This window comes from Poeciliopsis prolifica, unplaced genomic scaffold (genome assembly GCF_027474105.1).
Source record: "Poeciliopsis prolifica strain line A6 unplaced genomic scaffold, Auburn_PproV2 SCAFFOLD016, whole genome shotgun sequence".
Taxonomy (NCBI): Eukaryota; Metazoa; Chordata; class Actinopteri; order Cyprinodontiformes; family Poeciliidae; genus Poeciliopsis; species Poeciliopsis prolifica.
Window position 1 is genome coordinate 10,943,257 of NW_026562391.1, and position 25,469 is coordinate 10,968,725.

At 37.5% G+C, this 25,469-nt stretch overlaps 5 protein-coding genes and 2 long non-coding RNA genes across 9 annotated transcripts; 6 read left to right on the top strand and 1 right to left on the bottom strand.

The window, feature by feature from the left end:
- The first annotated feature begins 8 nt into the window (after positions 1-8).
- Positions 9-799, top strand: LOC129367203 (probable transcription-associated protein 1). The gene is made up of 4 exons (XM_055041505.1): positions 9-62; positions 217-288; positions 390-443; positions 547-799. Exons 2-4 carry the CDS (start codon positions 232-234, stop codon positions 712-714), a joined length of 279 nt encoding a protein of 92 aa, XP_054897480.1. The 5' UTR covers positions 9-62; positions 217-231; the 3' UTR covers positions 715-799.
- A 1,623-nt stretch (positions 800-2,422) lies between these two features.
- On the bottom strand, positions 2,423-3,293 carry LOC129367212 (uncharacterized). Its single transcript, XR_008606687.1, has 5 exons — positions 3,235-3,293; positions 3,029-3,102; positions 2,865-2,915; positions 2,662-2,767; positions 2,423-2,528 (listed from the first exon to the last, which is right to left on the bottom strand). It is a non-coding gene; the product is annotated as an uncharacterized LOC129367212 (long non-coding RNA).
- A 4,869-nt stretch (positions 3,294-8,162) lies between these two features.
- Positions 8,163-9,685, top strand: LOC129367112 (uncharacterized). Its single transcript, XR_008606680.1, has 3 exons — positions 8,163-8,390; positions 8,504-8,551; positions 8,658-9,685. It is a non-coding gene; the product is annotated as an uncharacterized LOC129367112 (long non-coding RNA).
- Positions 9,686-10,778: 1,093 nt separating this feature from the next.
- Positions 10,779-13,002, top strand: LOC129367104 (tyrosine-protein phosphatase non-receptor type 23-like). Of its 2 annotated transcripts, none has more exons than XM_055041364.1 (7): positions 10,779-10,904; positions 10,993-11,307; positions 11,428-11,484; positions 11,942-12,091; positions 12,196-12,231; positions 12,340-12,378; positions 12,515-13,002. In XM_055041364.1, the coding sequence occupies exons 1-7, from the start codon at positions 10,851-10,853 to the stop codon at positions 12,773-12,775; spliced, it is 912 nt and encodes a 303-aa protein (XP_054897339.1). In that variant the 5' UTR covers positions 10,779-10,850; the 3' UTR covers positions 12,776-13,002. The 2 variants fall into 2 exon arrangements, with proteins under 2 accessions (XP_054897339.1, XP_054897340.1); XM_055041365.1 differs by having other exon boundaries at positions 11,020-11,307.
- Positions 13,003-15,000: 1,998 nt separating this feature from the next.
- scpp7 (secretory calcium-binding phosphoprotein 7) lies at positions 15,001-17,001 on the top strand. The gene is made up of 9 exons (XM_055040795.1): positions 15,001-15,075; positions 15,202-15,266; positions 15,508-15,552; positions 15,661-15,708; positions 15,804-15,845; positions 16,015-16,071; positions 16,159-16,293; positions 16,517-16,600; positions 16,731-17,001. The coding sequence occupies exons 2-8, from the start codon at positions 15,213-15,215 to the stop codon at positions 16,553-16,555; spliced, it is 420 nt and encodes a 139-aa protein (XP_054896770.1). The 5' UTR covers positions 15,001-15,075; positions 15,202-15,212; the 3' UTR covers positions 16,556-16,600; positions 16,731-17,001.
- Positions 17,002-18,166: 1,165 nt separating this feature from the next.
- Positions 18,167-20,127, top strand: scpp5 (secretory calcium-binding phosphoprotein 5). The gene is made up of 11 exons (XM_055040794.1): positions 18,167-18,375; positions 18,462-18,522; positions 18,621-18,674; positions 18,817-18,882; positions 18,976-19,023; positions 19,121-19,189; positions 19,279-19,308; positions 19,398-19,445; positions 19,528-19,578; positions 19,657-19,740; positions 19,858-20,127. The coding sequence occupies exons 2-11, from the start codon at positions 18,469-18,471 to the stop codon at positions 19,873-19,875; spliced, it is 522 nt and encodes a 173-aa protein (XP_054896769.1). The 5' UTR covers positions 18,167-18,375; positions 18,462-18,468; the 3' UTR covers positions 19,876-20,127.
- A 2,584-nt stretch (positions 20,128-22,711) lies between these two features.
- Positions 22,712-25,185, top strand: enam (enamelin). 2 transcript variants are annotated; one of them, XM_055041230.1, is made up of 8 exons: positions 22,712-22,779; positions 22,954-23,015; positions 23,109-23,132; positions 23,294-23,356; positions 23,485-23,523; positions 23,616-23,639; positions 23,717-23,782; positions 24,258-25,185. In XM_055041230.1, exons 2-8 carry the CDS (start codon positions 22,962-22,964, stop codon positions 24,627-24,629), a joined length of 642 nt encoding a protein of 213 aa, XP_054897205.1. In that variant the 5' UTR covers positions 22,712-22,779; positions 22,954-22,961; the 3' UTR covers positions 24,630-25,185. The 2 variants fall into 2 exon arrangements, with proteins under 2 accessions (XP_054897205.1, XP_054897204.1); XM_055041229.1 differs by having other exon boundaries at positions 22,752-22,778; positions 22,952-23,015; positions 23,291-23,356.
- The last annotated feature ends 284 nt before the right edge of the window (positions 25,186-25,469 follow it).

The following is a 25,469-nucleotide window of genomic DNA, read 5'->3' on the forward strand; positions in this document are numbered from 1 at the left end:
CCAACCAACACACCATCAGATTTCCCTTGACCTTCTCTGGGACAGATTGTGAAGAGACAACTGTAATTGCAAATTTCTTTTATAATTATTCATTTTGTTTTCTATTTGAATTTTCTGTCATACATTAACTCAGTGCCTTCATGTTTCTGCTTTTTTTTGTTTGTTTTTTTTACTCATAGTAATCTTAAAATTATTATTATTTTCTTATTTTGGCAGGTAAACAGTGAAACAATGCTGAAGGTACTGTTTGTGCTGGGATGCCTCCTGTGTCTCACTCTGGCTCATTCCGTAAGTGTGATATTGAAAAAAAAGACTGAATCAATGTTCTTTTAGTCGGTGCAGCCACTACTGAAAAACTGTAAATATTTTTTTCTTGTCGTTTTTAACAGGATGAATCGGGATCCAGCCGGGAGGAGCGCTCACCTGGGCGTCATTCTCATGGAGTAAGTTTATTGTACTAATTTTACTGGAGTAGACAAGAACTGTTACCAACCTAGAATCTGTTTCCTCAATCTTGAATAAACCTGACCTTGATTTGTGTTTTAGGGCCATGGTCCTCCTCATGGCAAACCTAGCCATCCTTGTATCACTGAGGATGTCCTTCGGCAGCTTTTTGATATTCTGCGCAACAGTTCCACCACCACCACTACTACTGCTGCTCCTACAACTACCACAGCAGCTATTACCACCCCAGCTCCTAACACCACGGTGTAAAGAATGTTCTCTCCCCGCTAAATTTGTCAAATAACATTTCCTGGTTCTTCATGCTGTTTCCTCAATAAAATACAAGTTGAATGCACACGGTCTCAATGTGTTTGTGAATGAAAAGTGAGTTAATTGACTTTTTTCACACCCACTGGGCACACTTTTATTGAAGACAAATTTCAATTACAGGAGACATTACCAAAGGCGTAACGTCCTGAAGGACTGGTGTAGACATGTCCCCGCCAACTCTGGCATGAAGGGGACAGTCCCCCAACAATATTTCCTGAACCTTTATTCTTTATGTGTCTGAATCTATGTAACTCAACAGCAGCTGGACGTTACATTCAAAGCATTAACAACTGGGTAATGCTTTTTAAAATTCCATTGTCAAATGTGAATGACAAGGAAAATTGTTCAACTGCCGTCACTGGTAGCTATGCTAACTGCTGCATAGCACAGAGCGAGGGGGAGGAAGGATGAGCAGCCACATCAGGTGGTGATTGACAGCACTAAAACTGTCCTGCCAATGACTGGTCGATTCAAGCACTTTGAGAAAGCAGAGGAAATAGATTTTTCACAGATGATTTCTCATATTATACTGTCACAACATAATGACAGTTCTAACAAATATGTGAACAAATTAAAAATGATAAAAGTTACATACTGAAGCCTTAATTTCACTCAGGACAGAATGGGTCAGGAGGGAGGGGGGCTAGAGCTGCTGCTGACTGACTCATCTATTGTTAAGACGAGTTGTACCTTTTAAAACTTGTCTTGTGAAAGGTACAAGGGACAAGTTAACATATTGGTAATATATTACCAGACATAATAGCATATATTTGGTAATATATTACCAAATAATCTGTAGCTAAGCTAATTATGCTAAATGGTTGATGATCTCACAGTCTTCCCACCTCTCTTGGAGAAAAACTGGGTTATAAATTTACACTCTTACCTTTTTCTCTCTCTCCCTCTTTCTATATTTTTATTTTTTATTTTTTGAAAACCTGACTTTATTGTTTTTCTTAGCTGCAGAGTAACTGCCACAGTGGTTCGTGTTTTCCACAGTCTGCTGCTGAACACCGTCACCATCAAGGGCTCCAAGCAGGAACAAAACATTTCATGCAGATCATGCAGGGCGTGTTTAGGGCAAATAAGGATGTGTGTCTTTTGGTCTGGGAGTGGGAACATTACATTTTCACTGCTGAAAACAATCTTTGAACATGCAACATGATTAATATTACAATTGACAGGGCCACTTTTTTTATTTTTATTTCTATGAACAAAGGATAAATAAATAAATTGTGAAGGGCCCCCTGTTGGTCAGGGGCCCTTAGAATTGTCATAGTTTTCCCCCTATTATGCGCCTCTGCTCATAGTAACCAGGAAGAAACCGTCTCAGTCAGCCAATCAGATATCTGGGAATATAGGCGCAGCTATAATCCCACTTTCTGAGTTTGATGGGTGAATTTGACAGTTTAAATAAATGATGTACTTCAGCACAAAACATAAATTTATCAAAATATAAATATATAAAATAATTCTAGATTTCTGAATAAATCAAGGCATTCAACTTCCAGATATAAATAAGCCTTTATCAATATAGATTACTAAAGTTAGGTAAAGTTCTTCAACATAATTTTGCTATTGCTCTTACAATAAGCATGCATGTCTGGATGGTGAATTGCAAAATATAATGAAAGACACCATAGCAAAAGTTTGCACTGAACATGTTTATTTTTATTCAACACTTGGTGAAGAATGATATTTGTCCAATTGTTGAGTGAATAGAAGCCATCTGGTTAAAACAGCAGCCACTGAACCTGAAATGAGATGAAATAATAATACTGTTATAGATTCTCTGTAAAACTCAACAACTTGATAAAAACAGTTAAATATCAATGATTATATACAGCAGTATTGTCAAAAAACAGTTTTTCTGTGTTTTTCACTCACTTCATCATTACTGATTGAGTAGTTGTCGGAGCAGGGCCAGGATCTGGGCCAGAGTCAATGAAGTTGCTGTTGTGGTAGTTCCTGCTCTGGTCGTAGTTGTGGTGGTCTTCAAGAAATTGAAGGGAGGTTACAAGTAGCAGAGGATTTTTACATTACTGATACAGTAACTGAGCAGTTAGCAGTTAGGCAGAGAGGACACTCACCTCATCTGAGTCAGAACCAGAGCCTGAACGCGCAAAACGCTGGTGCTCCATCTGCACAGGGTTTGACATTACATGCAGTAAACATTTTCACAATAATAGTAATAATGTCTACATACAGTATTAACTCACTGATATCTTATTAAACATAATAATATTGTACTTACAGGCTCAGCCACAATGAGGCTCAGGAGGCATCCAAGAACAAGAGCTACCTTCAGCATGGTTGCAGTGATTTTACCTGTTAGAACAGAAGATCAAAATTAGTTTCTGAACAACTTGTTCAAGGACAAGTTAGTGGAATATAGCATTGAAGAAATTCACTGTGTGAATACCAAAACCATAATCTAAATAAGTCAAGAAGTCATCACACCTTCAGTAGGTTTTCTGAGAGACAACAGAAGAGGATGTAGTGTTGCTCTTTGGATGTTGAGCTTCTCTTTTATACCTTTACTGATGCAGAAATGTTGCAAAACTGTGATTGCAGTTTCCCTATGCGTCAAGGTGTGGCTGAGAATTAGTGATTTTAAGTTATTAAATTGTGGACAAATATCACTAATAACATTCAGGTTTACATATATTTATGTGTCTGAATAACATTGTGAAAACCTGCTGAAAGAACCAGTGATTACAACAGTTACAGCTTATTGTTGGTGCACCGCAGGAGACACAGCAGCTGATTTTCAACATCACTAAGTTTTGTGACTGAGGTGTATATTAAAGTAGATTTAGAGAGCTTTTATGAGAATAATAATGATGACACAGAGTGACTTGTCAAAAAAATATTGTCTTAATCTTTCTTTTGCTTTGTTTATGTGTGTAAACACATACATTTACTTATTGAGATTTAAAATTCAGTCACTTTGTTGTCAATAAAGTTTATAAGCGCCTTTATTTAATTATGTTTTATTGATTGTTTTTAGATAATGGTCAGATATTCAGATGTCTTACAGATAACTTAACCCAACACCTCATTACAGCTTTTTCATGTTTTCATTTTATCTTTTTAATAATTCCAAGATATTTTAAAAATCAAAATACTTTAACATGCCGCATCTTCTATATATATTAAGTTTTAGAATAGTTTCTTTGCATAAATTCCCTGTAAATTATACATTACATCAGGACATTACTATGCATTGGTGCAGAACAAATAAATCTGTTTCACATATGGTTTTAATATTTTCAGAATATTTTTATGGTTTTAATATTTTCAGAAAAAAAAAAAAAAATTCGCTTCTCACCCACCGCGGGTGGTTCTTATCCTCTGAGCTCGGGTCCTCTACCAGAGGCCTGGGAGCTTGAGGGTCCTGCAGTATTTTGGCTGCACATTTCTGGACTGAGATGTCTGATGTTGTTCCTGGGATCTGTTGTAGCCACTGCTCCAGTTTGGGGGTTACTGCCCCGAGGGCCCCCATGACCACAGGCACCACTGTGGTCTTCACCTTCCAGGCCCTCTCCAGTTCCTCCCTGAGGCCCTGGTATTTCTCCAGTTTCTCGTGCTCCTTTTTCCTGATGTTGCAATCACTTGGTATTGCTACATCTACCACAACGGCTTTCCTCTGATGTTTATCCACTACGACAATGTCAGGTTGGTTCGCCATTACCATTCTGTCTGTCTGGATCTGGAAGTCCCACAGGATCTTAGCTCTGGTGTTCTCCACCACCTTTGGGGGTGTTTCCCACTTTGATCTCGGGGTTTCCAGTCCATATTCTGCACAGATTTTCTGTACACTATGCCTGCCACTTGGTTATGTCGCTCCATGTACGCTTTCCCTGCCAGTATCTTGCACCCTGTGATGTGCTGGACTGTCTCAGGGGCCTCCTTGCACAACCTACACCTTGGGTCTTGTCTGGTGTGGTAGATCTGGGCCTCTATTGCTCTGGTGTTTAGGGCCTGTTCCTGGGCGGCCAGGATGAGGGCCTCTGTGCTGTCCTTGAGTCCAGCTTTTTCCAGCCATTGGTAGGATTTACTGATATCAGCCACTTGGGTTATTTGCTGGTGGTACATCCCATGTAGGGGCTTGTCCTCCCATGATGGTATCTCTGGCACCTCAACCTCCGTTCCCTGTTGTCTGAGACATTCACTGAGCACATTGTCTGTTGAGGCTTTGTCCCTGATGTATTTATGGATCTTAGTTGTTTCGTCCTGGACAGTGGTTCTCACACTCACTAGTCCTCTGCCTCCGTCCTTGCGGCTCGTGTACAGTCTCAGGGTGCTGGATTTGGGATGGAACCCTCCATGCATGGTTAGTAGCTTTCTAGTCTTAATATCTGTGGCTTTTATCTCCTCCTTTGGCCAGCTGATTATTCCAGCAGGGTATCTGATTACTGGCAGGGCATAGCTGTTTATTGCACGGATTTTGTTCTTGCCATTGAGCTGGCTTCTCAGGACTTGCCTTAGTCGTTGGAGGTATTTAGCTGTGGCTCCTTTCCTTGTGGTCTCATCGAGGTTGCCATTTGCTTGTGGTATACCTAGGTACTTGTAACTGTCCTCTATGTCTGCTATTGTTCCTTGTGGGAGTGAGACTCCTTCTGTGTGGATCACCTTCCCCCTCTTTGTGATCAGCCGACCACATTTCTCTAGTCCGAATGACATTCCAATGTCAGTGCTGTAGATCCTGGTGGTGTGGATCAGTGAGTCGATGTCTCGCTCACTCTTGGCATACAGCTTGATGTCATCCATGTAGAGGAGGTGACTGATGTTGGCCCCATTTTTGAGTCGGTATCCGTAGCCAGTCTTGTTGATAATTTGGCTGAGGGGGTTCAGGCCTATGCAGAACAGTAGCGGGGACAGAGCATCTCCTTGGTATATGCCACATTTGATGGACACTTGTGCAAGTGGTTTGCAGTTGGCTTCAAGGGTGGTTTTCCACAGCCTCATCGAGTTTGCAATGAAGGCTCTCAGAATCCTGTTGATGTTATACATCTCTAGGCATTCAATGATCCAAGTATGCGGCATTGAGTCATAGGCTTTCTTGTAATCGATCCAAGCCATGCACAGGGTTGGTGTGTCGGGTTTTGCAGTCTCGGGCAACTGTGCGGTCTACGAGGAGTTGGTGTTTGGCTCCTCTGGTATTTACACCGATACCCTTCTGTGCCGTGCTCATGTGTTTATCCATGTGTTTGCTTATCTTGGCCGCTATGATGCCTGACATGAGCTTCCAGGTTGTGGAGAGGCAGGTTATTGGTCGGTAGTTGGGTGGGACTGGACCCTTTGATGGATCCTTCTGGATTAGGATTGTCCGCCCTTCAGTTAACCATTCAGGGTGAGTCCCACTTTGTAGCAGCTGGTTCATTTGGGCTGCCAAAGTGCCAAAGAATATATATATATATATATATATATATATATATATATATATATATATATATATATATATATATATATATATATATATATATATATATATATATATATATAAAAATATATTATATATATATATATATATATATATATATAACATTTTTAGGTTTAGTTTTGTCTAATTTAGCTAAACAGTGTCCATTTTATATTTCTTATCTTTCTTTTTTTTTGAGGACCAAACTCCAAATCCAGTGTACTTTACTGTGTGTAGTGCATCATTGTGGTATATCGTGTTCAAATTTTCGATCTATGCATTTCAGCAGCAGTAGTATAATTTATCTCCGTATATATTATATTATAGAATAACAGCCTAGTGGTGAGTAATAAAAATTGTCCCATCATGCTTTGGGAATGCTTTTCTTCACCAAGGCCAGGGAAGCGGATCATCTTTACTTGTAAAATATTTTGAAAACTGTCTATTGTCTGTCTCTCTCCACCATCATGTTCTGTGTGTGTTGGTAAATATATATATATATTTAAAAATATTTACAAGGCACTTTATTGTTTCCACATTGTTTTGTTCTTTATTCTGAAGAAGTTTGCTAAGGAATAAAATTAAATAACATTGAACAAATGTCATTTATCATGTAATATGTAATTCAAATTGGAACAAAAGCTTTAAAACATACATCTTCTTTAATTTTATGATAGAAAGTTGAGTTACATTTGAAGAACAACTAAAAATACATATAATTTTAAGGTTCTCATGAAAGTGCAACCATCCAAAGTTGGCTGGTTTGGTGTGTTTAAATTCAAGGATGTTTTAAGCATCAAGAAAACAGATAGCAGGGGCGTGCTGTGGTGGTTCAGGGGGTCAGCACCCAACACCACATTTGGAGGCCTCAGTCCCCGACGCGGACATCGTGGGTTTGACTCCCGGGCCCGGCGACCATTGCCATGTCTTGTCCTCTTTCCTGTCAGTCTACTGTCAAAAAATGCGAGCCAAAAAAAAGCTAAAAAAAACTCTTCGGAAAAAAAAAAGAGAACAGATGGCAGCCTTATGTCTGCAATATTACAAAGAAAATAAGTTACAAAGTACAAAAGTCACATTTAATAAGTCATTCATAAAGTAGTAAAAAGATTGGTGGTAAGTGTGTCAAAACTTAGTGTAGATAAAAGGTATATTGATTGAGTTTGAACAGTGCTGTTCTAGTCATACTAATAACGCAAAGCCCTTTATACCAAAATATTTTGCTTTGCTCAGAAGCACATCAACATATAGCAGGAGGAGGATGGAATTGACCCCACAGCTTTCCAGTTGAGAGAAAATATTCTACACATTCAGGTCGAGTCAGGTTTAACATTTTGTAAAAAAAAAAAAAAAAAAAAAAGATAAAACAACTTAACACCCATGCATTATCTTACATACTTCAAACCATAAACCTGTGCAGGCAATTTAAAAACTCTGACTTTACTTTAAGGGGTTCAAATATGTCATGATAGATATTATTACGCCAGAGTAATGAGACCCTCTCGGACTAAAAATTCCCAGAAACATTTGCAACAGTGTCATATTTATTACCTGCAACAGAAAAAAATACAGACTAAGTCCACCATGTGTACATCCATAAACAAGATAATTATAATGTTAGGGAAGAATGGAGCAAGAACTGTTTTCAGGAAGCACTAAGCAACAAACACAACTGTTTCGCAAGTATGGAGTCGTTATGAAAGAAATGAGCGGCTCCAGATTTTAAAAGAAACAAAGAAATCTTTGATAAAACAAAAAAGAAAAAAAAAGTTCTTCTTATGCAAACATTAAACGTTCAAACCTGAAACATTTATTTGAAGATAGATTTTATCTGCCTGTGTTTGTGCACATTCTCACACATCCACTCAGGATGTGGACATTTAATCTTATGAAAACCCAGCCCAACCCAAAAGCCGAAATTGTTTTCACACCTCTGTTGGCTTTGCTTGAGGCTGATGAGAGATGAGGTAACACCTGTGAAGTTGGCGGGCAATGTCGACACAGCAGAGCTGTTTAAAAGCTAATTGGGTTTCTCAAGGCACCCATATGCAGACTGAGTTGATGAGCGTGATCTTTTATTCATCATTAAGCTTTTTATTCTTGAGCCCGACTGTGATACGGAAACTAAGACAGCATGAAGTCCAGGATTGTGTGTTTTCTGATGATTATTCTTTGCATCAGTGCCCAAGCAACCGTAAGTACAAAATTGTTCAGCACTGTTTTGTTTACTTGAAATTGTGGAAATTATTGAACATTTTTCTGTAAAATGCTAAAGTGTAATAATTCTTCTCCATGTGAATTTTGAAGAGGTGCCATGGTAAACACAGTTCTAGCAGTGAGTCGGACAGTGTAGAGGTAATTAATATTAATGAAAATAGCTTTTTATTTTGAACATTTTCAGTATCAGTATTGTCTAATTTTCTTTCCTGATTTTTTTCTCTGTGTGTTTTTGCTTCATTAGACCTCAATAAACCTGCCTTCACTTATCTGCACTCTGTTTCCGACTCTGTGTTCCCAAAAGACCACGACAACAACTACCGCCACAACAACAACAACAACAAAGGCAACCACGGTTCCAGTCACCCCCAGAGGAGACAATCCATAAGCTACAGCCTCTAAAATGAATCCAACATGAGGAATATTTAGCAAGATGGGAAAAATGTATTTACTTTGATTTGCAATAAGATCAATAAAATGGTGCTTTGTTTTGGTGAGGCCATTGGCAAAACCAGAATCGAAAAGCATCATAGGGAGACTGGTCCCACCAAAGAGCAGACTCTGACAACTCACCAGTGTAACATCCACTCAGTAAACTCACACAGACAAGCCTGAATGCTGACTGCTTAAGAAAAGGGACGAGCGTAAGCTGCTAAAAGCCAGACTCTGCCAAGTCTGTCGTATTGCGCTCCTGAATCACCCTTTTTGATTCATTCTTCTGCACTGCAGATTCCAAAGACTTTGACTGAAATATTTTATGTTTTTTTCTAATCAATTACTTTATGTTTGATGTAATTTGATGTGCCTCAACACTGTATTATCAAAAATCTTGATTTTGAATGTACTTTTTTGCTATACTTTTTTAAAAATCTTCATTATTTTTCTGAACTCATATATATTTTTTTCTAATTATGACTGTACTGACTGATCTTTTGTGTGCTGCAGGTGAAGTGTTATGGTTCTAATACAATCAAATAAAATGAACAAGAGATTTGCAAAGATCAAATTTAGTTACAGTTTTAATATGAGAATGTGAACATATCTTGTGAAAGCTTTCTTATATTTCTCAATGATCTCACTGATTACAACAAGTTTAAGAAGCTCCATGTTCTCCGCTATGGGAGCCACATCAACAGCAAATGGTGTTTTCCACAGATTTACAGAAACACAAGCAGTTCCTGATTATACACACTGAGTCAATCACAGTTTCCCCTTTCCAATCGTAGCTAAAACAAAAACACACTAGAAGATCATAAGAGGAGCCTGAGAAGATTCACTTTCAACTTTTCATAATGTCCAGGACATCATGACTGTCATATTTTGGCAGTTGTGTTTCCCATTTATTTGTTTGTTTATGTAATTTAAATGAATATTTCACCGTTGACATGAACAATAATTTTGAATGAAACATATTGTGCAGCCCACCTCTTCTCTAAAAAGTCAATTCACTAAACCATAAGCAGCAAACATCAATCAGCTGTCCATATTAAACACAAAACAGGCAATGTGAATATATAAAATTAATAATAAAAAAAGAAAAAATGAATATTTTTGTAATGACACAGCACTATACTGTTTCACTATACTTCAAATATAATGATAGACCATTATATTTTATTTTTATAAAAAGTCGATATTGATCCACTCTCTTTGGTTTCTTTGGACAGATTTGTTCCATAAACAGAAATACAAATTTCAATTTATTTTGTTCTTTAAGGGTGATGTGGTATAATGTGATTCTAATATTAAAATGGCATTAAATATACACAATTTTTGTGTTTAATGTACAGCGATACTTCAGGTTTTCATCAATTCTACTTCAAAGACATGAATTTAAAACTTAATGCTTTTGAGTGTTCTTGCAATCACTGAATTGGCTCATCCACACTTTACAGGAATTCGAAAGTCCATACACCTCAGAATGAATTCAGAATTGGATTTGGATGAGTCAGCCGTAATTCATCCTCCTTAAGCAACTTCAGAAAAGCTAACTATTGTCATGCTTTTTTGCGCATGTCACACATATAACATACATAATTAAGAATAATTGCAGCAGTCAGACAGTGACATCAGCCACACCCTAAGGTGTCCTGAGTATCAGGAAGCAACACTGTCTGAACTCTTCACTGGTTGTTTATACATTTCTACAGACGTTACACCATCATAATTGAAAGAAAACTTGCAATTCAGTTCATTCAGGAGAATGTGTGTGGTTTCCAGCTCACTGCTTCATTCACAGGAAATAATTAGGTGGATTTTGAGCTTTTCTTTCTGTGCTGTGATTGGTCATTTCAGCTTCTGACAGACACATAAGTGTCTGCTCCTGTCCTTTCACTTTCAGTCAATTTATTTGGCTCCATGGTGACATTACTCAAACGCTTCCAGTGACTGAAAGGGAAGAACTGAGAACAATAGTGGCCTTGCTTTGTTCGTAAAAATGTTCATCATATTTCTGCTTCCATGTTTGGCCATAATAGTAACTGCAACACCGGTAAGAAATAATAATGGTAATAATAAAATGCTAGCTTATTATCAAAAGCTTAATTAAACATGCTACATCTAATTATTTTCTTTGACAGGTTAATCCAAGTACTCGTCCTCTGCAGCAGTCACAGAAGGAAGTCAATCATGGAAGTCAACCTGTTGATGCCACAATCAGGAAACCTGAGGGTCAGATGGAGCCATCTCTTCCTCACAGCTTGGACCAACCACAGCCTGGAAATCCCCAGCAGCCGGATCAACAGGCCAACAACCAACAACAGACAAACAACCAACATTCATTACAGCATTATGCATTGTTTCCACAAGGGGGCAGCCCAGTGATGTTCCCTCTTCCTGGAAATGTTGCTGGATTTCTACCACCTAACCAGCTGAGCCTGACTCAGCAGCCTCTGGTAAGAAATAAGAACGCTTACAATACAATTTAGATTGAAGAAGGTTTCTGATTTTCCGCCTTGTAATTTTAAAACAATAAATCCCAATGGTGTTTGTGTTCTTTCCATTTTTCTAACTAGATTTTTCCATCGTATGGATTCATGCCTGTTTTCCCCTCACCCTATAGCAATCAGCTGGTAAGATATTATTACCAAACACACAAGTTGTGCCTTCAGCAATATCCCACACGTAGTTTAAAGTATTGCATGTGCTCACCATAGATCGAAGTTCAGAAAAAAATTCCCAGCACAACCTACTTTAACTTGAAAGATTCCCCCTGTGGGTGTCTTGAACAGTTTTCAACAGTTTAATGAAAGTTCCCCCCCCCCTCTTTCAAGTCCTCTCAAAAGAAACCAGAGACAACCTCAAACTCTCTCACCGGAGACAGTGTTGTGCAAATACAGACATCTGTCTCTAAACATAATTACTGGTTGATTTACGATGCAGAGACAGTAACTAACATTTTAATGCTGCAAGTGCTGATTATTTTACCTCCTAATTCAGAGTAATGTAGTAATGTTCAGGTCTTTGTGCACTCAGTGCACAAGTCATGAACACAAATTAAATATTGCATGCATTTTCTCTCCTGCAAAGTTCTCCCCATATGGATTCCCTAAGGTTTCTGAGTCTCCCCTCCCTCAAACTCCAATAAATCAGCTCACCAACGGTCCTGTGCTGCCAGCAGAAAATGCTGCAGGGGCAGCGGCACCCCCCGTAGCTGCAGCTCAACAGACACAACAACAGGTACCTTAATTTGACATGACTGATCCCATGGAGTAATAAATACTGACTTTATTGGAAGTTAAAAGTGGAACTGCATGATCAAACTGTCAAACTCTCTTTCACAGAATCCCCCAGTCGTGTACATGCTCCAGCAACCCATGGTAGATATGAATTGGTGTTTTTATGCTTGGATGATGAAACAGTCTTTGTTGCTTCACAATTTTTGCCAGGTCATTTTTCATCTCACATGAGCTGTCATTGCTTTCTAGAATCCCTCACTCGGAGGTCTTAGCTCTGAGGAACTGGAGGTAAATCAGCCAAGATTTTTGTCTGACTCTCAACGTGTGCAAACACTTTGTTTCAGTGAACTTGATGATCCCAAATCCTAAAATTGCTTCTCCTTCCATATGTCTCATATTATCTATACATTATTCTCTGTTTCAGACAGCAGCAAAACTGAGCCAGCTGGGTATGTTTATGCCCCCCATGCTTGCGAACCTTCCTGCTGGAGCAGCAGCAGTTCAGGCGCAGAGTCAGTTTGCTGGAATAGCAAACCCAGACCAATGGGCTGCTGGACAAACTGCAGGGACCTCAGTTTCTGGAGCCCAACCATTACAGGGTCGACCTTGCTCTGGATCACAGCGGAAGGTTAACAACCCGCATGCAGGTCTGAAGAGAGCAGTGCCTGAAACTCCCACAGACTGACCTTCGGATCAACCCAAACTCAGGCCCACACAGAGAAACCTGGCTTAAAACTGCAGCAGCTACTAAAACTTACTTATGACGTTTCAAAATATCAACTGCAAAATAAAAGGCTAGCAATTTATCACTAGGGTGTCTTTCGAATATGCCTAACCATTGTTGGTATTTTTGGGCTTCAGTATGGTGTTTTTATATGTAATTTCAAATAAAGAAGACAATCAGAGACTGAATCTGTTTCAATGCTGTCCTGTGTGCTACTATTTCATCAGTATGTTTTCATTTAGTTTCAGCATTACATCATTATGTCATAATTTGATTGGGTGAACACCAATACTACTTCCACATATTGCAAAATTCACAGGAAGTCTTAAAAAACAGATTGTTCTTTAGATGGAGTCCTATATTTACTCTTGTATCTTCAGGTGTTTGCCTCTTTTTTGAAAAGAAAAGAAAAGAAAAGAAAAGGTCTTTCTTTAACTCCTTCCCTCAGTCAGTAGCAAGCTGTTAATACAGATTGTGCCTGGTGCTTGGCAGAAGGGTGACAGATGGTTTTTATAGGATTTTCTGTAAAAAAAAAGTTTTGTCTGTGGAATTAAGAGCCTGGAGTTTTATTAGGTAACTAGATTTGAGGACTTTTCCTGACTTACTAACAACTTGTTTTGTTAGAATCACAAAACTTCTATTTATTTTCCTGGGAGAGTACATTATCGAGGCAGACCCTATTTCTGAAAGAGAAAAAGGATAAATGTTCTTACTGGATTCTGTGAGATGTCAAAAGGTTTTCTCATGAGCTAACTCATCTTTATCAACATCTTTATCGCTGGTGAATTTTCTATTCTTATGATGCTTTGTCACTGATGTTTTCTAACAAAGCTGTGAGGCCTTGTTGCATTTTCATTTGGGTGTCCCAAAGTAAATTGAGGAATACACACCTTCTCAGTTGTTAAATGGTTTACACATTAAACAATGTGCAAACCGTGCATTACTTTCCTTTAATGTTCCAGTTGTGCGCTACTTGCGTTTGTGCTTCATTTAAAATCTCAGTCGAACCAATTAAAGTTTTTGACTGAAATGAGACAAAATTATACATTTGTAAGGTATTGTAAATTTAAGTGATCAAACTAAATGCTACTTGAAAGTGGCAGAGCAAATTGCTTCTTGGCTAATGAAAATTGATGTCTCATTTTTGTTAACCCAGTTTCATCTTTTGTCTCATTTTGTGAGCTGAATGTATCATTACACACCTATTTGTTAGTGGATGATAGGACATTTACCCTCATTGGGCCTCACCTCAAGTCTTCCTTCGGTTCCAGTCCTGGTTGGCGGTTAAACCCGTGTGGAATTTCATGATCTTCCTGCATGTCTATTAGTTTGTCCCAGATATTGTGGTCTCCCCCATAGTGTGAAACCAAACAAATTAGCTTATTTTGCAACTAGAAATTTACCGTAGGAGTGAATTTCAATGTGTGTGTTGACTTGTTTGGAAAAATAACCCAACACAACTGAGCAATGGACCTGTCTGGGATTTCCATAACTTGTTGCCCATTTACTGTCAGTATAATCCTCAGCTCTGAATAATCCAAAACAGATAAAGTGGACAGATGAATGAGATGAGCATTGATGGGCATGCTCATCATAAATGCATATCTTCTACAGCCTTTATTGAGTGACATACTTATATTGTGGTTGCGTAGACTTGAGCCTGTGGATAAATTAGTCTGATAGAAAACACATGCTTTCCTCAATGAACCAAGTGTCAAAGGTCGTAGGGTCTAATCCTGGTCTCTTGGTGCCGAGATTTTGCTTGTTCTCTCCAAGCATGTGTGAGTTCTCTCTGGGTCATCTGGGTTTTTATAATCTTTAAAGACTCAACAATTTATTTGCAATGATTTTCTTTGCAGTTATTGTATCATTGTCAACAATTTTCATTAGTTTTTGACCAAAAAATACAGTGATATTTAAGAATAATAAAATTCTTTCCATATTAGAATCATATTTTCACACTTGGGGCTTGAGTTTATTGGGTTCTTGCACTTCTGTACCTCATAAATTACTCTGCTGAAGGATCATATGTCATAAATGTCTGCTTCAAGCCAAAAATGTGTTAAAGGGGTTTCTCCCAGAGACAGAACTGTCAGTGATTTGATCATAAAATTAAAACTCTTTGGCTTATGACCAATGCCTGTCAAAAGTTTGAAAGATCTTTGTTTTGTCAGCAAATAAATAGGAGCAGATCTCCCTCTGCGCATCACACATCCTTCTTCAAGAATACTTCTGTACTCACTAGTGGACAGACAGAAAAGGTAAATCTCTTAAATTGAAATAGAATTACTGAAGGATTTGTTGCATGATGTCTATATTTTGTCCTTTTAAAAGATCTGTACTGAATATACCAGCATGTAATAATCCAGAAATAATTGTTTCCACAGCTTAATTCAAAATGAAGCTCATTCTGCTTGCAGCCTGCATAATTGGGATGGCTTTCAGTGCTCCTGTAAGGGAAACTCACATTTGTTCCTCAAATTTGTATTGCATTTTTGATATTAAAACCTTTGCAGCACAAGCAACTAAGAATCCAACAACACAAAGCATTATCTTTTCTTAGAGGAATGATTTTCGATAATTTTCTAGCTAATGTCTAAATTACTTTTTTTTAAAGCATTTTAGCTCAACTATTTTTGATTTGCATAGTAACAAGCCTGTATAAATGTGTGTATAAATTTCCCACAAAACAGCCTCAGATGTACATGGAGTTTGACCTCCACCATGCCCCTCCTCAGGTAAAAACAACAACGAAAACGTCGTGCAGGAAGTGCAGTATAGTTTTTCCTTCCCTTCTAAATGGCCCAGTGATGTGAAGGTTAATATTGTGGATCTATTCTTCACAGGCGGCAGCAGCGATCCCTGCTGGAGCCCCAGTGGGGTCCCTGGAAGTTGTAAGAACAGCATGTTTTTATTTCATCCTTTCAAAACACATTTATACCCGGCAATTACTCTTTTTTGTGATAATTGTGGCTATTTCCAATTTCAGCTGCTCCCAGTTAACAACCAAAGGCAATATGTTGGAGGACCAGTAAGTGACAATTTAAAGCTGGCTTTTAACAGAGCCACATTTGTACTGTGTAGTTAAAATTGTGGAGGAAAAGAAGTCTTGAACAAAAATCTAAGTAAAAGTTTGGCTGTAGTTGCATTGCTGTGGCTTAACTGCACATATTGATCCCGACATGAATTTTCTCTGGAAGGTCCAAGGATTCATCAAGCAGGAGATCCACCGGGCAGATGGCAAAGACGATGAGATTGTAAGTGCATTTAACATCTTCCTGACTGAAAGTTGTTGCAGAATGTTTGTCGTCGTACTCATCTAATTTCATCTCCGTCTGTTTCAGTACTACCCCTTTGGGTTTGACCAGCCAGTTGCAGCTGCCCCTGCTGCCCCTGCTGCCCCTGCTGCTCCTGCTGCTCCAGCTGCCCCTGCTGCTCCTGTAGCACCAGTTGCTCCTGTTGTTATTGCCGCTGTACCTGTAAGAGCTATTTCAGTTTTCTATATTGACATTACATCTGAATGGTTTCATATCACTTGATAACAGCAGCAGAAGACATTTTTAAAGAGATGGAGAGGTGTGCACGTTCATTCAACTGAATTATTCTTGCTTGGAAAAAAAGAGCCCATTTTTGCTGAGCTTTCTAGAAGCATTGGCTCATCCTCCCTACTGATTGGCTCACGTCAAGCCTCTGTGATTTCAGGTTGCCAAACCCAGTGATGATGATGAGGAAGATGACTAAAAAGATCTGAGTCAGCAGCAGTTGTGCTCATGTGTGCAGAAAGAGGTATGATACACACAGGCACTCACAACTTCAGAAAGGAAAAGACAGTTTATACAATGAACTCTAAATGAAATGTTTGTGTCATAAGTTTCATTTTCACAGCTGACTTAGTTTGTTTCTTTTTTCTTTTAAGATGAGAAAACTGGGAATCAGCTCAGAGGAATAGAAACCAGACAACAATGCTGCTCTTTAAAGCCTCTCACAAATTTGGTGCTACACATTATGGACGTCGGTCCAGTCCAGATGGTGCTTTGTTTTCTTCCACAAAAAAAAAAAAAAAGAAATAATGTGATGAAATGCAAATTAGTGGTTTGCTGTGAAATATGATTGTCCTATTTTCTAATATTTCTCTTTGGGATCTTTCTATTGGGAAGCTCAGATAATAAATGAAATGAATGCATTAATCAGTATCCTTCTGTTGTTTTGTCTTCAACAAATAACTACATACGAGAAAATAAGTAATAGTGTCAATAAGTTCTTAAGTCTTTCATTTAAAAAGGTTTTTGTATGTAACAACCTTGATTTTTTTAAGAATTGGCCAACAGATTGTTTTATATAGTTTGAATAAAACAGAATTTTTGTTTGATGAGATTCATTTTTAGCAAATGTTTTGTGTTCAGATCGCATTGTAGATATTAAACTGTATCTGGACACCATATACTACATTACATAATATATTTTAGGAATTTAGAGAACATAGAGACATATTTTACATGTTTTGACTAAACCGGTCTTCCATTCTCATGGTAAACAACTTGCCTCTCATAAAACCTTTCGCTGTAAACCTTCTTCCATAGTTGTATCTCATAAACGACACTGCTGATTGATAAAATGTCATAAAAGTGTGTTTCCGGTTAATAAGGAGTAGGAATGTTAGCTAGAAGCAGCTCTGCAACCAATCAAATTATTGCTCCAGAATAAATATTCTAGAGCATTAATAGTGCCATATAGTAAAATATGGCACCAGTTATATATATGGTGCTTAATACTATTTATCCCTTGGATAAATATCAGGATCAACAAAATATGGCTTTTTTGACAAAAAAATAAAGAAAACAAAAGAAATGCAAAGAAATCTCTATAAGTCAAAATATAAACAGAGTTCTACAAAAACATGACAAATACATCTGTTGCATAATAACAAAAAAAGCTTATTTATGTTTTGTTTCATTTGCATCTTGTCTCTTTCTAGGAACCAAATACACAGAACAAATAAAACAACACACTAATACAAATTTATGCAACACTATTTAAAGTTTGTGTGTAAACTAACGTGCATGTCAGGTGCAGCTGGAACACCTTGTATCCATCACAATTTGCCATGTAAACTGCAGACGTTTTATCTGGATTCTGATTTCTTCATTTGTAAGTCCATACCTCATGAGCAACAACTCTGCAACATCTTACTTATAGTGATTCCAAATCACGTGAAAATAAATTGATTTCTATAAAACTATGAAATCCAACACTCACTATGACTGAATGCAGGTTGAGGTGAGTGAAGGTGCTAAGCCTCCGACTGTGTAATCAAACTGACTCTACTATTACTCAGATAGTGGATTGGGCCACTGGTCATTTAGTTAAGCTGTGGGCCAGACACCTGATCTGCACTCCCTCATTGGGTGACTTCACTGCCCTCGACTGTAATTAACTGTTTGGTGAAGGGACACCCTATAAAAGTCCAACTTGCTCCTTCTGAGCTACAACAAAATCATTTAGCATCATCCTCTGAGTTCAACATTTCATCTTCTCTCTCTGGTTTGTTTTTATTGCAGTGGGTGAGTACATGTATACCTGGCTAACAGAAACCAACCATCCTGTCTGACTTTCGTAGATTTTACAACAGTGAATGTTGTGTTTTCAGGGCGAAAATGAAAGCAGTCTTCCTGTGTCTATGTTTGGCTAGCACTGCTTGTGCTGTGCCCGTAAGTCTTAGATTTTATTTTAAACAGCACAAACTTTAAAACGATCACGCAAAATGTCCTGCTGTCATTTCTCTAAGTGTTTGTGTTTCTGCATGTAGTTTCAATACTTGCCGCACTACACAGGATCCAGACCCCGGGCTCCAGCGACACAGGTAAACATGCATACTATGTGCAGAGATTATACTGACTCTTCCTCCTCAGTTTTGTCTTATATGCTTGATGGAATTTTTAGAAAATAAATATCAAAGTTACATTTTTACCAGTAAAAGTTTTTTTTCCCCAACTTTCATGCAGATGAAACCACCTTTTGCCGGTGGATTCCCACAACCTGGAGGCGCAGGAGTTTATAGTGTGGAGTTTGTAGGTCCCAATGTTATGTTTCCATTTAACTGCAAAACAAATTATTAAATTTTTACTTACAGCATGTATGTGTATTTTGTGTGTTTTACCAAGCTTCCATACATGTTTGGTGCTGGTGCAGCTGGAACAAATCAAGGACAAGTAAGAGTTTTTCCACATGCATGTAGATGCGCTAATCTATGACAACAACTGCTTTAACTTTTTTTAAAAAACTTTTTTTAAAAATTTGTTTCAACAGACCTTCCCTCAGTACGGTTTCATCAAGTACTCCATCCCACAGCCTCCTGGCAGACAGAGCGTTGAAGTTGTATGTGCTGATTTGTTACTTTTTATATTATGTGTGGCATGCAGAGCGACTATTAACATTTTTGTGGTTTTGTGGTTTTATGTTTGCAGTTCTACCCTTATGACTTTGCTAAGAACCAGGTAAATATTTTGGTTAACTTAATGAATCCCTACAGACCTAATAATATGTACAGTGCACGATTCTAAAAGCAGATTTATTTTTGTTTCAGATAATTCAGAACTCTGCTCCTATGCCAAATGGGCCCAGTCTGGGAAATGTAATAGATTTTTTTATTATTCGATTTTTCCTATTACTCTCAAAATACATCATAAACATAAATTTTATGTACTTTTTTTCAGTTACCCCCATTTAGATTTCCTCCTCAAGGATTTCCCCAGCAACCAATGAATGTGAGAACAGAGTATTAGTAATATGCATTCTATAATGTCTCTCCACATTTTGCTTCACATGTATCTGTTTTTTCTTAGATGCCAGCTTTTGATGTCAATGCACAGCCATCACAGGATCCATTGCAGCAACTGCAGCAGGACAAACCTGTGCAAACAAGCCAGGTGACCAAACAATAAATCACTTTACTAATTAACTTTGCACCGTTCATAAATGTTCCCGAAAAAATTTAACAAATATGCATAAAAAATAATCGGATGCTTTTTTTTCTGTGTTTTCAGGCTCCTGATAAAGTTTGAATGAGTGAATGACGTCAAACACTGATATTTGGTTATAAAACTGAAGAATTATCTTGAAGTAACATTTTAGAAAATTAGCAAACTATGTTGATAACCTCTCTAGATACGTGAGAAGACTTTAAATTAATTTTTTAATAACTATAGCTGTTTTAGAATTACTGACTGTGATACGATGTTACACCCAGGATACTGCATTTTCACAGTGTCTTTGTTCCTTCCTTTTCTTTTTAAAAATAAAAAGTTTTAAGCAAATCCCTGTGAATACTACTCTGTGAAAAATCTCTTGCCAAAAATGATTCTTAACAAAAAGGTTTATTGGAATCTATTGAATAAACAGAAAGCAAGTCAAATTTATGATGTGGAAACAAAAGAAATTTATCAGGTCAAAATATCGACATGCTCTTAAAAGACTAAAACCATTCTAAACACGGTATACACAACACACACAAAACAAAACATATGTGACAGATTGTGTGCTGCAGGATATCACACTTAATATAAACAGCTTCTGTGGTTTAGCAGATTTCCCCACAGTGAAATTTTACTGTAAAAAAAAAAAACGGAACACCACCCAGGGAAAAATCCATCAAATAACTGGCCCCCTGGGGACGAAAGCCTGTTGCGACATGGCTTTAAAGCTTACCTCTTAAAACGCAGCAACAAAAGAGACAGGCGCCATCCACTCACGCTACACAGTCTCTTCTTTACATGTTTTCTTTCCTGGAACATCATAAACATCTGTCATCAAGGAGAGCAGAAGTGTTAAAAGCACATTTGAAACACTTTATTATTTACACAAAGTGGTTCCTCTTCTGTTTAGGGATTTGTTATTGAAACATTAAGAATCATTATTGAATTAAACAATAAAAAAAGAAAAGCAGAGTGGAAAAATTGGCAATCCAACTCCTTACCCAGATCTCTCCCTTACACACCCCCAACAATCAAACAGGTAGGATATTCCTGTTAAATATGTGTATTTACATTATTTCATCTATGACACTGAGAAATATTGTTCCAAATTATTGATACAATGAACAAAAATGGAAAAAAATATTAGCTTCAGAACCGTTTCACACATGAGGTTATAAAAAAAAATTTTATTATGATAATTTGATGTCCCATTTACCATCCTAAATGACAAATCTCTTTCTGAAAACATGCATCAAAAAAGACAAATAATGATAATTACATACTATTGCTTTGCTCTCTGGAGCAAAGCAGAGTTTAATTAGGATGGGGAATTACAAGCATTCCTGTTTGAACAGACAATAATGTCTTCTTCACCTCATTAAACTCACAAAATAATCTCAGTGTGGAGTCACAGGACCAGAAGGGCTTTGAAGAACTAATGAAGTGATTGTTATCTAGAAGAACTCATTATCTCAGCAGATTTCAGTCAAGACTGTCTGGGATGAAGTTTGACAGATTGCACTATAAATCTTATAGTATCTGATCTGAAACAAAAAAGAAAAGAAAAAAAATAGAAATACCTAAAAAAAACAACAACATTTTTTCTAAACCACAAAGGTTTCTTTAACTACCGGGAAAAATAAACTCCTCAGATGTTGAATATTTCTGCTAAACGAATGTTTTCATTTAAAACCTGGAAATAAACCTGGGTTATCATTGAATGTCACTTCAAGAGACCAGCCCTTTGACCAGAGGATTATTAACATGTTAACTTCCACTAAATGCAACAGCCAATAGTTTTATGCTTTGCGTTGGGATTTGTTTCTAAGAATATTTTTTTCCGGCAGGCACCGGTTTTAATTAAGGTTTGGGCATAAACAGACATGTCTCACGATTTTTATAGGCTTGTAAACAGTTAACCTGATTACACACCACTTTCCATAGTTCAGACAGATTTCTTTTTAAATATTGTTCAAATGCAGCAATTGGTGTGACATACAGTTAGAGGCATTTTATTACAGCCCGACTGCCTGCGAAAATGTGGGGAAAATGTGTTCTGATTCTGTTCTATGGATGCTTTGATAACATTGACTAGAACATCCCAACAAAAAAATCTTAAGTACATTAAAGACGCTCTAGATTTGTTTGTACTGAGGAAATCATCTATTCATAAAGTTGTACTCTATTACACAGCCATCTGGATGAAGATCTATTTCATTTCAATATTAAATATTCACAGTGCATCCAGAAAGTATTCAAAATGCTGTTTTTCGCACATTTTATTATTCCAAATTGCATCAAATTAATTTCTTTCTTGACAAAAATATCACATTTATAACTTTTGCAAACTGATCATTTTCATTTTATTTATTTATTTTATTTATCTTTTGAATATATATACATATATATATATATATATATATATATATATATATATATATATATATATATATATTTAATTATTTCTCCTGTTGTAGTTTATTTTATGAATGGCTCATTGCAAGTTTAAAACCGATTTTAAACATCTTATTCATTTAATTTCATTCGCCTTGTTTTGTTTACTTTCACATTTTGAGTTCTGTTCTCTGTCTTGTAAAGAACATTATGTTTTCTCAGTGCTTTAGAGGAACATTATAAAGAGAGTTGACTCCAGTTTATATTCCTCAGTCACTCTGTAAAGCTCCAGTTTTCTATATGGCATCCCCCTCTTTCTACTTTCTCCATATTTGGTCTTAGGGCAATAAAGAAGAGCACGTTTCCTAAGCAAACTTGCACAGCATGTAATTATCAATAATAAGGGCTCCAGCCCCACATACCATATTTTTTAGTTTTGACATGTAAGAATCTTCAATCACATAGCTATGCATGTTTTAGTGGATGTGATTGGCTATTAGAGGATATAAAGGGCATCCATGGGAGGCATAAAGTAGACTTCATTCTCTCTCTGAAGAGGCACAGTGTTAGATTTTTGCAGTTCCAAGGAAAAAAAAAAAGGTGAGTTGAATTTTTTATCACAGAGTTCATCGTTGATGTACTCTTGCAGTTCTGAATTATACAGATCTTCTTTCAAGCTACTTCTTAATCTTAGTGTAATGATTCCACTGTTTTCATTTAAAGTAAATGAATCGGGGAATGTTCTATATTATTTTCTGCATTTTTCTTTAACAGCCATCACAATGAAGCAGGTTGTAATCTTGCTGTGCCTTCTGGTCTCCACCTTTGCTGCCCCTGTAAGTCTCACCAGTCTCACTGTTTGATATATAAAGACTGTTTGTATTTTCAGACTAATTAATGTTTGTTCTCATTCCTGCACCAAACTGTAGGCACCAGGCAGTGAGAGTAGTGAGGTAAGAGGATTCCTCTCCTCCTTTTCGGTTCCGATTTGGATCCGACTGCTTTGGATTCTCATCAGCTAAACAGCATGATGGATGACTGAGAGGGAGGAATAATTGGCTTTGTTGTAGCTCATGTCTGGAGATGTCTGGTATTGTTCTATCTTTTTCAGCAGGCTGCAGCACACGCTAATGAGGCCCTGAGGTTGATGGAGATGTACAGGCTATACCAGCAGCAGGTGGGGGAAGAAGGGAGACTTATTGAAATCCTAGTCAGATAAATATCAGTGGTTTGCCAATTTGTTTAGATAATGTGGCATTTAGCATCAACTTCAAGTGTGTGTCTGTTTCTTTTTGTTTTTTTCAGGGGCTTGCAAATCCCTTCCTTCCAGCTGCTGATGCTCCTGTAAGTTTTCTCATATGAAAACTTTGCATAAACTAACAGATAATAAGCTAATGATTAATAAAACAATTTATTTTATTTATATTTTTGGAAAGGCTAATTCAGCTGTTGTGCCTGCGGTAAGTATGATGACAGCATTCTATCATTTATATGCCAAGACTTTCTATTTGAAGAGGGAAAACAACAACTCTTTCAGGTGGTTTCTATGCAAGCCCAGCTGGCTCCCGGCCCTGCAGAGGACGACTCAGACGAGGAAACCGAGGTGCGGTTCTAGACTAAGCTTTAAGCCAAATGTTTTGTGTTCTCCAGCAAGTTTCAACAGTCACTGTGTTCAACATTTTGCTGACTTTACTTTCATGTGTTTGTCAGTTGACAGTTTGTACTTTCAATGCAGACAAATCATAGGTGTAGCTTACAATGTGTTTTTCTCCACTTAGCCACAAAGTGGGACAGTGAGCCAATATAAACATCCTAAAACTTAGATAGCTAAGCAATTCATTAATTTCATATAACCAAGTCTAAAAACGTCTAGGAGTAAATACATTTTTGTGTGACTTAATGTGTGCAAATCTCATTTATAATAATTTTAAGATCTAAAGCACATCTCAACATTTTTGAACATTCCCTTTTGCATCAATTTTCCTTTGGTCATTAAGTATTCCCCATATTTGCTAAATATTGTGTGGACTTCACACTGTTTTATTTTATTTTTTTGTTTGTTTATTTTTTTCTGTAAGGATGGGAACCCCGCTCCTAGAGTTGCAGTCCCCGGTGCTCCTGCTGCTCCTCTGAACTCTGATGAAGAGGAGGAAGCTGAGGAGACAGAGGTAGCTGAGGTTGAGCCAACAGTGGTGGATACGGTACCTGCAGACCCCACAGCAGCCCCGGCAGCAGACCCCGCCGCAGCTGCTGAGCCTGAAGTGGTTGACATCCCACCAGATGTCGCACCAGTTGACGGTGTTGTTGTTGCCGTGCCCCCTGTTGACATTGTTCCTGTGGACACAGCTGCTGAGGTGCCTGCCGATGTGGCCGGCCCTGTCGCTGCTGATGTCGATGTTGTTGACGTTGCTGCAGCCACAGTGGCTGCTGAGGTCCTTGCAACGCTGTAATTATCCACCTCTCCCTTCTTTGTGAAGGTGTATTGTGTGTTTACAGAAAATTGGAGCTTGAAACACCTCCAGCTTACTTAGTTGCAGGCTTCTTGAATCAACATTGGAAGAAGCCGTGACAAAAGAATAAGTAAAGATGTTGCTTGTTCACATCTAGGCCAAAATCTTGATGTGGATTTATCCTCTTTTTACCTTTTTTTCCTCATAAATTTTTTAATTAGTTTGATATTTTTCAGCTGTGTTCACTGAGTGAGTGACAAGAGGTCAGAATTTTATTTTTTTTCTGTTATTCACATTTTATTGTTACAAATTAAAACAAATATTCTTGCTGAACACATGTTGCCATGTAAACTTTTTATCTGAGTCATAATGCTATCTTTTCAGACTGAGTACAACTGAGTCTGGCCATTTTGATTTGGAATAGAAACAAGTCCCATGTGGGGCTCCTCAATGTTCAATTTTAGGTGATTTTTCTTCATGTGAGGGAAAATCTGTGCACTCCTCCATCTTTTACATGACAAATCCTAATAAAACGTAATATTTCTGTGTCACCACATGACTATGGTTAATTTCTTTCTTTCTTTCTATTTCAAAAGCTTTTACATATATTCATTACACAAAGCACTATCTTTCAAGCGTATCTTTTTTTGTTATTTTAATGGTGAGGGCAATAAAAACAATTTAAAATATTTACATTTTAGGCTAAATAATGATGGCAGAGACTGCTAACTTGACAACTGTGATGCAGAAGATCAAATAGATCATTACTAAAGCTGGCTAGTCATGAAGTGCCTTCAAAAGGCAAATTGTTGTAAGTCCCATGAGGAGAAAAAGTGCGGC